We start from the raw sequence: 14,817 nt of genomic DNA on the forward strand, positions 1-14,817 counted from the left end.
CAACCCACCCACCCACCCACCCATTTCACACCTCCAACAACTGCCAACATTCAACGTGCACCTCCGTCTTCCCTCCACACCCTGTTGTCTTCCTTCCCTACTACAGTGCTGTGTGACTGACAAGATGTGTATTCTGCATCAAAGACCTGGTTAAAAACCAGCAACTACTTTTAAGAACCTTTAACATTACTTTTTAGTAGTAACAGTACACGAAGTCACAGTTGGGCTTAGTAACAATAAGTTTAAATTCCTGGCTGAAAAAAAGAAAAAGAGCTGCATTCAATTAAGATAAATACTCATGAACTGTGAAGTCTAACTATTGCAACAGTGCCTCTGTGACATTCAGGCACCACACAGTTCAACGTCTGTGTTTAACTGAAACACGGGATTTATCTGTTGCGACATACCCAGTGGTGATTACTCATACAGCCTTCTAATTCAGAGTTTGTGCCTATAAATACAGGATATAATCCAACAAGTCACTCTCTCTGATTCCTCTTGCAGCTTTCTAACAAACCCATCAGCTACCAGCTTCACTATGATGTGATTTCAAAGATCTCCTCTTTTCATCTTCATCCATCTGGACATCCAGACTCGGGCAAATATCAGAAATGTTTTACATTACATTGACATGGCTCTTACAAACCACACCTGTCTTGTTTATTGGTTGCACAAGTAACATGCTCTCCAAGCTCTTTAGTTAAGCCCCAGTGTTGCTGCATATCATGAGCCAGAAAAGGAGTCAAACAGATGATGTTCATCTCTTTGACTTCAGTTTGTTGGTGTTTATCTTAACTGTTCTGACCGGGATTAACCCATACTAGGAAAACACCCCACCTGCTTTTAACAGTTCTCGTTTTACTCAAATGTCTTCTTTATTTTGACAATTACATTTAGCTAGCCACTGTGTGCATTGATTCTGAGCACTCACAGGATCTAAATATCATACTGAAAGCCAACACAAGGTTCTCAGATATTGCTATTGATTGTAGTGGTAACTGCTCCCATCTATACAGGAAGACAAGGTGCCATTGAAAAGTCTCAACACCTGGGCTTTTTCTGATAAGAGTACGCTAATTAATAGCTCAAAGTTTCTGTTGAATACGCTAAGTGGCTGATATGTTCAGTTGCTGTTCACAGAAACAACTGACCATGTCACTTATCTAGAAAATATAGACACAGGGCAAACAAATGTCACTTTGACATGTTCTGGACAATTCAGAGTGGGATTAAAACAGATCAGTAACTGCCTGAATGGCTCAAGTTCATAAAAATGTTTCTAACCATTTTTTGTTTGGCGTTTTACCTTTTATTATGCAGCTAATAATATAAACACAGACGCATCATGGTGTACATCCTAACTAGCTGTACTAAAACACCACAACTTAAAGAGCAAGGAAAGAAAGTGTTCCTTTAACTGAGATTTGTCTGGGAAACAGGTTTAGAAAATATTTGTTTATGTTATAAATGTTCTTGCCTTACCTGGATGTGGTCTGGTGAATGGTCCGTCTTTGGCTTGTGTCACTCCAAAACAGAGAAATACCAGGATGCTAGCTACAATACCTCTAAAGGAGCACAATTACAACACACAGGATGGAATTTAAGTTGATGTTATGTTATATATACAAATAGTAAATAATAAAAATGTATTTTTCTGTGGACCAATACCACTTCTAAACAACCCGTTCTTTTAACCCTTGGGCTTTTCTCAAAGATCAATAATAATCAGAAGACTAAACATAGGTACAAAGAGCAGGAAGGGGAAAGTAAAGGGGTATAATTTGATGTAACATGAATCTGAAGGCCTGTCTCTCCAGCTGCCCATAGACAATTACTCCTTCTTACCATTCCCTCTGTGTTTGAGGCATGAGGCCAATCTGAACCTGCTGCTCTTACACTGTTTTGCTGTTAATCGTTGCTGTGTTGAGATTTGAAAACCAGGAGACTGGACAAAGTCACTGGAGTGAAATATTAAATTAACCACAGAGGACTGGACACTAGACATACAATGAGATTACAGCTTGTGCTTGCCAGAAAGTGTGGAAGCATGAGTGCGTATGGCTGAGTGAATGATTGCACAAGTGTGTGGCAGCAGGACTGCAAGTGTATTTGATTCAAAGAGTACAACTGTGTGTGACATGTGTGTGTGAACTAGTGAGAGTGAGCAGTTAGCCCGGTGTTTCAGTACGAGTGGGAGATGAGGAGTTTATGCAACCGTGTGTCAATGATTACGTGTAATTAATTCAGACTGTGTGCGTGACACTGCCAGGAAGAAGCTCTAGGGTCTTTATCCTGATGAGCTGGACTGTGCTGACTACAGCAAATCCTGTTAGGAACCATCCCACACTGCTTTGTAAAAACAACCTACAGTCAGTCTCTGTCTCAAATGCACACACCCATCATTTACGTAGCTTGCTTGTTCTTGCATGATCCCACATAATCACCCACTCACAACACAATGAAACCTTAAAAAAATGTAAGCAACTCATTATCATAGCACTTATATTAAGAAACATGTTCCCAGCTATTTCAGGTCTCACAATCCATCAAAGAGTGCTGGTGGTTTCCTGCATTTGACTCTGTATTTGAAAAGTCGCCTTAAGAGCCCTTCACATCTGAAAACAAAAGCCTAGTGCAACATGCCAAAACTAGATTTTTTTGGGTTTGTGTACTGGATCCTACAAGGATGGCAAGAAAGTGACGAGTCCAGCCCACTGACCTCTTAGTGTTGTAGGCCGTGTCCTGGGGGGTCTCTTCCAACAGCGTGACATAGACCAGAGCGCAAGTCAGAATGAACAGCACTGTCAGTGTGTGGGCTCGCCTGAAGACAAAGAGAGAGGGAAGGAACAGAGTGGGACGTTAACAGCATTTGTAAAGAGGAAACTTCAATAAAAGTCACTGGACAAGAGAAAAAAGAATTGCTGAGGTTATCCAATGCAACCAAGGGAGAAGGTTTAGCAATATTAATGAGCTATAGTGTGAGCTGAGAACCCATTTGTAGTTACTAAAGGTGTAATACTAGCCTATACTCGGGATGCTTAAATTGATTGGACGACTGCTGGAATCAGCCAATATTCATTATCAATCAATCAATAGGATCAAGCCTGATCCACACACTTGAAAGCTATAACCTACAGCAGATCCTCAAAATGTATGTTTAGTGTACACTGGCTGTCAGAAACATCCCAGAAAGCTCAGTTAAAATACTGATACCAAACAGCACTGTGACCAAATGACCTACAAATGAACTGTGAAGCTCAACAGCAGCCAGCAGGTTCAACTGACCTAATCATAGGGGCAGTGTGCTGCAATAAGAGATGCAAGCAGTGCCGCTTCAAGGGAAATACTTTTCTGAACTTCAGTGTTTGGTTACCAAGCGGCTGAACATGGGTGACCATCAAGAGAAGTGCTAAATGATTACGTAATGATGTTTGATAGTTCAAAATCCAGTAAGGCTATATCGGCCAATAGTCATTTTCTGATGTAAAATACAAAAACTTTACAGAAAGACTGTGACTAATATATGACAGGAGATGGACACCAAATAAAGTATCTTGTCCACAGTTTCTAAATTACCTTAAACTATCTGTCTGTCCTGTCATTTGTTACTTTTCAATCAATATATATATGGCAATGCTGATATATCTGAAAAAAAAACAAAAGCTGACAATAGCAGCTCTAGTTGAGACCCAGGTATTTTCTCAGAAGCAAGAGGAAATTAAAATAAGGCTAAGTAGTGAGAATGCTGGCCTTTGTCAGCATTTGGAGATCTGCCTCAGCAGCTGCCTATGAACAGCTGACAGCATTTATTTGTTAACATGCAAGTCTTTTAAACCTAATATGTGGCAGGTGTATGTGTGTTGTCAGGCTGTAGCTACACAGACAAAGTTCTCTTCAGGGGACTAAGTAAGAAAAAGATTACACAACATCAGACTTATCATTTAAGGGTAAATGATGACAATGGTTTAAAAATATGTGCTGAGATTACTTCTGTCATCCATCAAACTAAAGAACATCACACCTTCCTCCTGCCCTGAGGAGTCTGGGTCACAACATGCCAGGTAGAGGGGGATGGGTCACGGTTGATCCATGATCTGACTGGACCAACACCATGGTTACTGAGTTTAATCATTATAGTGTGAAGTTGTTACTCTTGTGTTGAAAAGCAAATTCCAATGCAATGTTACAGAGCTGCAGTGAAAACACAGGGTGGTTTCATTTGGCTGTGCCTTTTGTTATGTGGTACAGTTAAAATGAATAGTGACCACGCCCATCCGGCACACACTGCACCGTGCCGGTCGGGTTTTGGAACACAGAGACAACGCACTTGTGTTCACATGAAAGGGGCGTGTTAAAGCAGCTGGCACCAATAGCCATGGTTAGTGAAGGAGTGGAACAACTTGAAAAGCCCCCTGCATCATTAAGTCACATGTATGTGAGCATTTTAACTTTCCTGTAAAATGTGACGACAGAAGAAGGGTGGTGGACAAAACTGTTATGGTACATAGGCTTATGGTTAGGCTTTCTTTTAAGATTTTGTTTAAACATTGAGGATCTTGATTGTTGTTTTCAGTTTAGACCATATGCAGATCCAATCTGTGACCCCAAAAACCCTGATACAAGCCGAACCGTTAGTTCTATGATCCGTCCCACCCCTAATGCCTGGTGTCAAAAGCATTTCCTTTGTGTTATTCAACCTGTTTGGCAGGAGACACAGGGGAGAGCCTGGCTTGTCTCTTGCCTGACAACCACACACCACCACCAGGAGGGAATAGACAGCAGAAATACCATCCCGCTACAACTGCAAGACAGGCTAGAACAAAATTTACCACTAAGATTGAGGGAGAGCATTCAGAGAAAACAAGTTACTAGATGTAGACAGCCCTAGAACTAATCATAGATTAGACAGAAATAGCCTTGTGTTGTCCTGGGGCCCACTGTAAGGTTGAAATAGGATTGACAAATACAGTTTGTGACTTTACTGAGCAAAAAATGTGACTTTAAGCACAACTTGCTTGACTTTACTCATTACACCACAACATCCTCTGGTTTCCATGATATCCATCTGTTATAAATCATAAATTCACTGGCCTCGTGGGACTTAATTAAAATTATGTCCAGTTAAATCCCCACATTCTATTTCAAGTGGTGTTACCATCCTAAATTAAGAGTTCTTCTCTTAAAATAACATTTAAAAATAAAACTTGATCCAAGACCACTGACAGCAATCAAAATGCACAACACAATCCCACATGCCTCTTGGAACTGAAATGTCTGCAGAGCAAAGCTATTTAAAGGAAAAACCAATAGTGGTGTGCCAGCACAGAAGAGTTCTCCATAAGGGTTATCCAAGCTATCCCTCTTTTCTCCCAGTCTGTGCTAATAGAGCAGACTGCATGTCACAATGTTCTTCTCCTTAACAACCAGGGGAAACTGCAATCTTCAACAAACAGTTCTTAGATATAACTCACAAACACTTGCAAAACTCCCACACACAGCCAGAGTATTCCTGTACCGCCTCCATAATCAGAAACCCACCATAACAAACTATTTCAGTGCTGGTGTGTGGTGTCATTAACACCCTTGTGGTGTCTTTATTGATATCCCAAACAGCCCCCGTCCATAATGATTTACTTTGAGTATGTGGTTGGAATTTGTGGGGTTTTTTTACATGAACTTTAAGGAGAGTTCTGGCAGGAAAGACTAAATTGCTACACATTTTAGTGACAAACATTTTGTATACCTTTCTCAGTATATTTAGCCATGCAGTATTAGCCCATATGTTTCTAGAACGTCATATGATTCACTGTCCAGGTGTCTAAGCTGACCATAAAGTGAACAAACCAAATCAGTTCTCCATTAAGACTAAGCTGGGAGTGCAGTTACAGTGGGAATTAACTACTGTTAAGAAAACTAATTAAACACAATGCACCTCACTACTGGAACAAGCTGTGGCACAGCTTGAAGTTGGAGACAATCATTCCACTTTACTAGCCAACAACAACAACAGCTGTTATTGTTGTAATCAAGAGTCTTCTTCAGCTCCACTGTGACAAAGAACACTAGAAGAAGTCCTTCTTGACATCATATATTCTTTTTCTATTCTATTTCTTATTTCCAATTTTATAGTTTGCAACTGTTTTTGTTTCTTGTTTCTATGTACTTGTATGGTGGCTGCTGTAATAATTTAGCTTCTCTGTGGAGAGTAATAAAGTAATCTAACTACTGTTGCTGTGTGGTGATGCCATACCTATCATGATACAAGTTGGATATGTTCTCATGTCAACAACAAACCCTGCCTTTGGATGTGTAATGTAAACCCCTATGACAGCACAGTAAACACTAGCAGAACACCTGTGACATGGAGTAACCTCAAGACTTCATGCTGTCATTTTGCGTTTGGACAGTTTCGCCTAACCATAATTCTGCTTCACCTGAAAGCTACTATTTCAATCTGCACATTTAAAGATTACGACAAACTTGGCCGTGATTAACTGAGGTCACTCGGGCCTGTCTGTCAGTTCACCTTGAAACCTTCATGCACACTCCTGTAACCACACGCCTGCATCTTCTGCAGTAGCTGTTCATTTTCTGTATTTTCTTGTATTCCCGACAAAACAACACACTCTCTTCGGATGATGCAGCATTCAGGGCTGACTTTTTCGGCACTGCCAGAAAAAAAAAAACTCACCAGAAAAAGGTGTTGGTCCCATCGTCATAGACTTCGCACTCCGTGTTTCTCCAGTGCAGAGTGTCCCTGGGGGTCTGCTTCATCACCTTGGCCTTGATCGGTGTGCTCTGATCCGGACAGTCTGGCTCCACTGAGCCGCTGTTGACCTGCTCGGCAGAGGAGGCTGCTGTGGCGCACTTGCTGGTAGCGTTGTTTACGGCCAAGCCGCTTTTCTTCGCCTCGTTTTTGGTCATGACTTCAATGACCAACCGCCGTCGCTGGTTTTAAACAGTCCCGTGCGGTTGTGCTTATCCCCGGGCCCTGCTCCCGTGTACCTTCATCCACCTAAGCTCCACCCGAGAGACTGTCAGCATCCTGGGGTGGCAGAAGGAAATGAACTTTAGTAAGACGAGGAAGGGGGGAAAATAACCTGAAAATCAAGTCCCTCTGTCGCTATAACTTCATAACACCGCCCAGCGCTGCTCAGTAAGATGTAGCGTGATATCTATTCTCTGTCACCGCCTACTGATATAGGCGCACTTCTGCTAAAGGAGGCGAGACCGTCATGTCGGGTAAATAACATTTACATTTTAAGCACGGTATGGGTATTTAACTGGTGAATAAAAACAAATCACAGCATGTGCACCGCGAGAACGGCGTGAAGTCTCGACGTCAGATTGGCTAACAGCGTTAGCTATTTGTAGCAGGCTATTTTTGACTATCTGACCTCGGTAACAATGCTAAGTGAACCGACGGTCTTAGAATTAACAGGCTTAACACCATAATTACTCAAGACCACGTTTAACCATTTAGGTTATGTGTTTTATTGTCTTTACGTTAGAAATTCGGGAAGCTGCTACTTAAAATTACCATAGCATTAAGCGCCACCTACCAGCTGAATTTAATAGATTAATGGTTGCAGTCCGGGTGAGTTCAGGAGGTGCCAACGCTACATCTGCATACACGTTTGAATCCGATTTGTAGGTAAAAAGAAAAGCAATTAAACTGTTGACTGTATCACGTTTAACCCGGAGACTGCCTCGAACCATACAGCCTACACTGAAAACACACATCACATGGGGATGGCGCCCGCTTGCTGTCAAGTGAACAGCAACCGCAACATCATGTCCGGTCTGTTCCCTTCAGTATAAAAGACTGCGAGTCACCAGATCCGCACATTAAAATGGTTTTACTTTGAAATCACAATTGTTACCTCGGACATTCTATTCCTGCTTCTAGTTGAATCTTTATTTAATTGACATTCCGACCAGAATGGTCAATTAGCTGAGGTCAGCTGTTTTATACGCTTTGCTTGTAATATATACTGAGTTAATGATAGTGTTTTGAAATCTCATAATAAGAACAGGCGACATGCAACTCACATTTTTCCTGCAGGCCTAGAAAGACGTCAGTGCAGGATTGACCTGAAAATCCAAGGATGTGTTCAAGAGCTGCTCTGAGGAAAAGGGTTATAAACTGTAACCAATGGCTTCACTAATGATTTAAATTATTTACGACTACCTAATATGGATGATTTATGGTTTGTAGTCTGTAGTGCTTGCAGTACTGTTCCAGGGGGTTCTTGGAAGTGCACTGCTTGAGAAGCATAAATGCCAGTCAGATTTTTACAGCCGGACAAACCAAACTTTGTTCTTAGAACTGATCTATACAACAGGACAGTATTTATTTGACCATTAAAAACTATCCAGCACATGGTAAAACCACCATGACCAGAGTTCAGGACTGCAGGCCAGAGATTAACAAAAAAAGCTTCTGTATTTCCAACAACATAATACATTTACTCAGCTGAATCTCAAAGGAAAATGTAAGTTTTACTCTAGTATATTTAGGTTTTACATTCAGAGATCAGAACCTATGACTGATTGGTAACTGAAAATATACCAATTCTTAACTTGTGTTAATGCAGCCATAACACTCAATAAACCTTTCTTCAGAATACTTTGGTCTATATAAGTTGTTGTTTGTTAATGCCTTTGTACATTTAAATGCTTTTATAAGAGTCAAATGTTTAGCTGCCCAAATCAACCATTCTATTAATACAATGAACTCAGCAGTGTACTTAAATGAGTCATTTAACTGAATTACCAATGTAATATAGCCTCTGCACTGCTCATTGATTTTAAAATTTTGTTTTCCTCTTAGGGTGAAAAACTGTTTTGTAGGTGTCACATGAGATTGTGGGATTAGATTACCACTATATCCTCCTCCAAGGGCCCTGTAGCGATGTCTGCAGTCTCTCTGTAACATCAAAAGGATGAGCTTGTTTTAAGTGAGTGGTTTTGGTGGGAGTGGGGGGGACAGCACCTCCCTGGAAACGGTCCTTTTATTTAATGCATTTATAGTTCAAATACAGCAACACCAAGCCACCAAAGAAGATCACAAAGCACTTCAGTTTGTAGAAAAGAAAAACAAATGGTCTAGCCCACAGGTAGTTAATGAGTAGCTAAATAGTGTTATACATACAGTTAGTCGATCAGCATTCCTTTGTGTCTTTATTGATCATTTATCATTCACCTTTGTATCATTCTGTTTCAATAACATCTGGAAAGAAACTATTTAAATATTTTTTAAATTAAACCCAATCTGCTAAAACAAAAATTTAATTTTCACTTCAATTCCATTGTGGGATAATGGAAGGGATAAAATGTCTACTGTTGATGCAGATCATGTTATTACAAGTCAGTTAGGCTTGAATTGTCATCTCACGAACGTCTGGACATCCAAACGTGTTCTTGGCTCAAGATCTTTAAAATAAAGTGCAAACAATTCCAGTGTACTAAAAGTACTGCCGAATGAGTAATACCACTATCACTGCAACTCAGATGTTTGAGAAACATCAGAAGGACAACTCAAAAGGTTGCATGAATGCTCTGAATAGTCAGATTATTCCTACAGATACGTGGACTTTAACGAGAAGCGTCAGATCCTTACCCTTTATTGACTCAGTACAGTCAGCTGACCAAACGTCTTTTTGTCCTTTAAGAGTTTAGAGTGCTTGGGTCTTTTGAACAGGTTATTTCTGTTCTTGTCAAAGAGCAAGTTAAGCCAGTAGAGATATGTGAGTATATTTGCATCGGTGTGTTTGTGTTTAAAGATGAAAGAATTATACTCCTGCATTTGTCAGAGAAATGGAACAGGGGACACCACCCTAGTCGACTGACTCTTTGATGAAAGCTGAGATATCTTTGAAAAGAAATGAATGCAGGTTTTGTCGTAACATCTGTCTGACAGTAAGATACGCCTGACTTTCCTCCAACAGTACTTCTCAAGGTAAATCTCTAATCAACTAGAAACTGAGTAATAACATGTGACAAAATCTTGTGTTAGGGCAGAGTTTTATGTAAATGACCAGAACACAAGCACTGTTATGGTTACACTATGAAGTGATGTTCACTTCAGCACCATGTCCTCTACTCCATTCGGTAAATTAGTGATTATAGATTTCATTGATTTAAATGAACATTGATAATATGGTGAAATTGGGTGCTTATTTATTAATTTACATCCCATTTATTTTATGAAACGGCCACTTCTGCATGCACAGCCACATTTTACCTTTCACCACTAGATGGAGCCAGCAAACAACGTACAGAGGTTTGGGCCTGGATTTAATCACTGAAAGGAATGTTTTGTTTCCTGGTTCTAATCAGAGGCTAAATGACGATCAGGTATGTGTGGTATTAACCAACCTAACAGTCTCAAGATTTAATCCAGTCATTTCCATTGTTATAATTAACTAAAACAATCAAGAGAGCGTACTTTAAATGTATTTGAAAGGCATTTTTAAAAAATGACATCAGAGGAGCAGTAAAGATCATTGAAGGTCAAATTACTCCATAAAAATAAAAGGTAAAATAATGTTTTTGGATCCAAAAGAGAGATGAAGCATAGCGTAGTAGAGACCAGACTTTAAAACAGATCTAGGCCTGCATAAGTGAAAAAATATATCCTACACAGACAAAAGTGCATGTTTAAGATTCAGATTTATGTAGCTTATACCTTATAAGTCATAAATAAATAATAAATACATTTCCCTGCAGATCAGGATCAATACACTTTGTAAAACAAGAACTGTTGCAACGAGGTCTGATGTCCAGTTTAACGGTAAAACAAGTTAAACTGGTTTATCTAGGACTGTTCACTAACACAGACGTGCTTTTAAAGGGAGTTTGTGGTATATAATGTTGAACTCTAATAAAACTTGCACTGCATTCCCAGTTTTAAAGCGCAGGGAGGCGCTGTGCATTTATTATCCGGTGCAAAGGCGTTGCCCCTTCTCTCCTGCCTGTGGGGATCTGAGGGCAGCAGACTGGGGGGAGTCTGCACTTTGCACTTAAAGTTCCTGTTGTTCTGAAATGAACGTACAAGCTAAATAATGATGCATTAACACGTACACATTAGTTGTGACAGCCTGATTGTGTCATATCTACAGTCTACCTTGGTTGGTAAACTTACTCTTCATTATTCTTCATTGTGTGTTTTGACACATACAGATACTGTTTTGCAGTCGTTTATTTATTATAAGGGTTTGTAACCCGCCACTTAACTGGATAACATCTTTTTAACACACAAAGGCTGTAATCAGTTAGAAAAAGAGAAAAGACACTATTTCATCTTAAGGTCGGTTGCTTGGAAAAATGTCTCGCTTTGTTTATAGAAAAACCGCTTTGCTCGACTCATTGCTGCATTTAAATCACGCTGCCTCCTCTTACTGTTGTTTACTTTGCTCCCGTGCGTAAAGCCGAATGAGTTCTATCTGTGCAAAATCCCTGCTGGCTGCTGTGTGAATTTAGCCTTCTTTATGACCCGAAGAGCTCGTTGGTATTGTTATTGTGGTGAGAGAGAAAAAGAGGACGCGTGTGTTACACTTGGACTGTGCGTGTGTATGTCAGTGGTTCAAATATCGGGCATCTAAACTGGTAAGATTAGGTTTCTTCTATGTATATTACCGTTTTAGATCGACTGTACAGCCATTTAGTGATATACCGTTATAGCCTATTACAACAGGCCTTCTGTTAGGCCCATTGTCGGACGCACGACACAACAGTAGCCAAAATGTGCGGAAGAATGAGGTGAACAAATCCGTGTCCGATAATGGATCCGGCTACTTTTGTAAGTACCCAAATGCGACCTGAAATCCTGCTACAGGTTCAAGGCTGACATCGGGAAGGTTGGCCCATCGATGGTTCTAAGGAGAAAAAAAAATTCCGAGCCCAGCGCACAGCCAAGTGGGCACCGAGGGCCCACGGAAAATCAGGGTGGGTGTGGTGTGCGTGCTTTTGCAGAGGGCTGGACTTAACGTAACCAATAAGAAAGTCGTCCGAGGTGCCTGCTCTGCCCGAAGTGTTATATACTCCACATCTCACTACAAAGGTACATTTAAACAAAACTGTGTGGAGCAGGAAGGCACGAAAGCAGAGAGAAAAACTCATATTTGAAGAACAACAACACCTGATATTATCTCGTAAAGAAAAATCAGCCACACCGGGCATCGTCTTTTGTATTTTGGGGGCTGTTTGGAAAGAGTCTGGAGATGTCCAACGTCCAGTTATCGAGCAGCGCGCTGGAGAGGCTGGCGGCCAGGAGGACCTTCCCTCTCCACACACGCACAAGCGTGTGTCGCAACCTCTTTGGACCGGTGGATCACGATGAATTGAGCCGGGAAATGAAAGCCAAGATGCGGGAGATTTCTGAGCGGGACCAGCAGAGATGGAACTTTAATTTCGAGGCCAACACTCCACTGGTTGGGGATTACGAGTGGGAAGCGGTGCCGGTGGATAAGTCCCCGGTATTTTATCAGGACTCTATACAAAACGACAGGACCCGGGTACCTGCGACCTCCGCAAAGCAGAAGCCCACCACGGACTCTGTTCTCCCCGAGACCCCTCGTATGGATGTACTGGAGCGCTTGGCCGTGCCGGAAAGCAGCAGCAGCAGCAGCAGCAGCCCCTGCCCGGTGGAGCTCAACCAGGAGAACCGCACAGACAAGCTCAACTCAGGGTCGGCGACTCAGAGACAGCTCTCGTGTGTTAGACGCAAGAGAACGGCAACTACTGACAACAACACACGCATCACAGGTAAATATAGCCTATGACATTTACCTTTTAGATCACATTTATGCTGGGTCCACTCTTGGCTTCGGAGACGCGCCATACATCCATATGATTTATTTTTCTGCTTTCCTGTTTGTCGTTTTCTTCAGTGTGCAGTTTCAACTCGAGTAGATTTATGTAAACTGTGTTTCTTATTCCCTACAGACTTCTTCGTGAAACGAAAAAAGGCTGCTGATAGAAAAACTAATGATATGAGCGCGTGCCACCTCTCCAAGTCTCCAATACCGGTGGAACAAACTCCACGAAAGCGGATCCGCTGAAGGTATGACGATTTGTCATATTATCTAAACCGTTTAAACCTAAATGGTTGAATCTCGTCTAATGTGACTCTGCTGCGTTGTCACACCTTAAATACATCCAATTTTCATGATGTTACATATCAGGATTTGTGTTCAGGATTTTGATGCCTTATAACTAGTTATTTTTTGTTTTTCCATGTTAATGGTAACGGATTCCAAGAGCCGAAGTACAGAGAGATGTATCTAGGAGGGGGTGGGGAGAGTTTGGGGTGGTGAAATCGTAGTAGTGATAGTAGTAGCTGTAGTAACACTAGTGGTTGGGGGAGGGGATTGCGTCACGATGTGGCGGGAAAAGCTTGGGTAAAGGATGACGCCTGCTGCCGGAGTTGGGTCTCCTTTCCTCAAAAAGCTGACTCGCATTTTTCTTCGGAATTTCTGTTCCTCTGAAAACTTATCGTTTTTTAAATTTCTTCCTCAGGTGTTTTTGCACTGCTTGTGCGTCTTTGAGGATCAAGGGGAAGATGTTTGTTACTTGCCACTTAAACGCCGGAGAGGAGAGAAAAGGGGCGACGCTGTGGGAGAGAGAGAAGCCCGACGGACCGCTTGCTCCAGCTCCGTGCGCGCCGGCGGAGCGCAGCGTAAATACCAGACTCTCAGGACTGAACGGTTTGGGTGGGGGGGAGGCAGGGGAAATGAGAGAAACGTTCGCGGAATGACTTTTATCCAGTACAAATGTAGCATACATTGTTGTTTTTGCATACAGCCACTCGACAGTGTTAAATGTTTTAACATCTGTGCAATCCTAAATTACTTTAAAAGATTTGTCTACACTGGCCAAAAGTGTACAGCTTTACAGAGACAACAGCCTATAAATGTTTATTTCTGTTTTTTTTCCCTGTAAATATATATTTTTAAGTCTATTCTAACTTATAATTTATTTATGTTTCTTTATATTTGTTAATTAAATGCCTTGTTGATTTAGCCAAAGGGCATATTTTTATTTTATTATTTACAGCTGTGATGTTTTTTTGCAATCATGTAGCTTCCCCATAGTTGTCCACACTTGAACGTATTTTGTTTTTTGTTTTTTTTGTTTGTTTGTTTGTTTGTCTGAGCCGTTTTAGTGTTTTCATACAAGTGGCCTATGTCTTGCAAAGGATGCGAATAAAATATTTTTCACTTCAACTTGAAGCTGATTTTTGTTGTGTTTTTGTCTGGTTCTCTTGTTTAAGCGGGGTACTGTAGTCTTGAAACTGAAAGTGAGAAAAGAGGCTTTGGTGTGTTTGCGTTTTCCGGTGTCACAGAACTATCCCGTGTTTATTCATTTAAATACAAAGTATTTAATTGTAGATTCCATGAAATAGTCTACTTCCGTATTCTCCTTTTTGGTTAGATCTTAATAATGTTTTGGATACTGAAGCAGACCTAGGCGACGACAAACAAAAACAAAACCAGCCCACTAGGAATCCATGCAGTGTTATCACAGACATTTAGGACTGTCCACCCCGTGCGCGCAGGTAGGCCAACACTGAGCTGCGTCTATATCACACGGCCTTTGGGGGCTTATATACCTTGCGGGGGAAAAACGCATTCAGACGTGCAGCCTTGGGCAGCATGGCAGCTGCGGGATATAGGCTGGGATTTAAAGGCCCTTTCGCCCCTCTAAAGAAGCAGCTGCCTTTGGATCTCCGCTTTGTCCGCCACGAAGACACCCCCACATCCACCCGCATTCAACAAGCCCTCTAAAGACCCACTCATACACACTGTTTACCGC

The 14,817-nt window shown here is 41.4% G+C and overlaps 2 protein-coding genes across 2 annotated transcripts in view; one reads left to right on the top strand and one right to left on the bottom strand.

Annotated features, from left to right (window-relative positions):
• Positions 1-7,803, bottom strand: part of ptdss2 (phosphatidylserine synthase 2) — a 16,003-nt gene extending 8,200 nt beyond the window's left edge. The window contains exons 1-4 of the mRNA XM_020623858.1: positions 7,563-7,803; positions 6,692-7,045; positions 2,720-2,821; positions 1,483-1,565 (exon numbers count right to left, since the gene is read on the bottom strand). Of these exons, the coding sequence (XP_020479514.1) occupies positions 1,483-1,565; positions 2,720-2,821; positions 6,692-6,924 (418 nt within the window). The 5' untranslated portion in view covers positions 6,925-7,045; positions 7,563-7,803. The remainder of the gene's footprint in view (positions 1-1,482; positions 1,566-2,719; positions 2,822-6,691; positions 7,046-7,562) is intronic.
• A 3,324-nt stretch (positions 7,804-11,127) lies between these two features.
• On the top strand, positions 11,128-14,200 carry cdkn1cb (cyclin dependent kinase inhibitor 1Cb). The gene is made up of 3 exons (XM_020624116.1): positions 11,128-12,768; positions 12,949-13,066; positions 13,522-14,200. Exons 1-2 carry the CDS (start codon positions 12,225-12,227, stop codon positions 13,062-13,064), a joined length of 660 nt encoding a protein of 219 aa, XP_020479772.1. The 5' UTR covers positions 11,128-12,224; the 3' UTR covers positions 13,065-13,066; positions 13,522-14,200.
• Positions 14,201-14,817: the final 617 nt, after the last annotated feature.

Source organism: Monopterus albus, unplaced genomic scaffold (assembly GCF_001952655.1).
Source record: "Monopterus albus unplaced genomic scaffold, M_albus_1.0 scaffold7.1, whole genome shotgun sequence".
In the NCBI taxonomy this organism is placed as follows: Eukaryota; Metazoa; Chordata; class Actinopteri; order Synbranchiformes; family Synbranchidae; genus Monopterus; species Monopterus albus.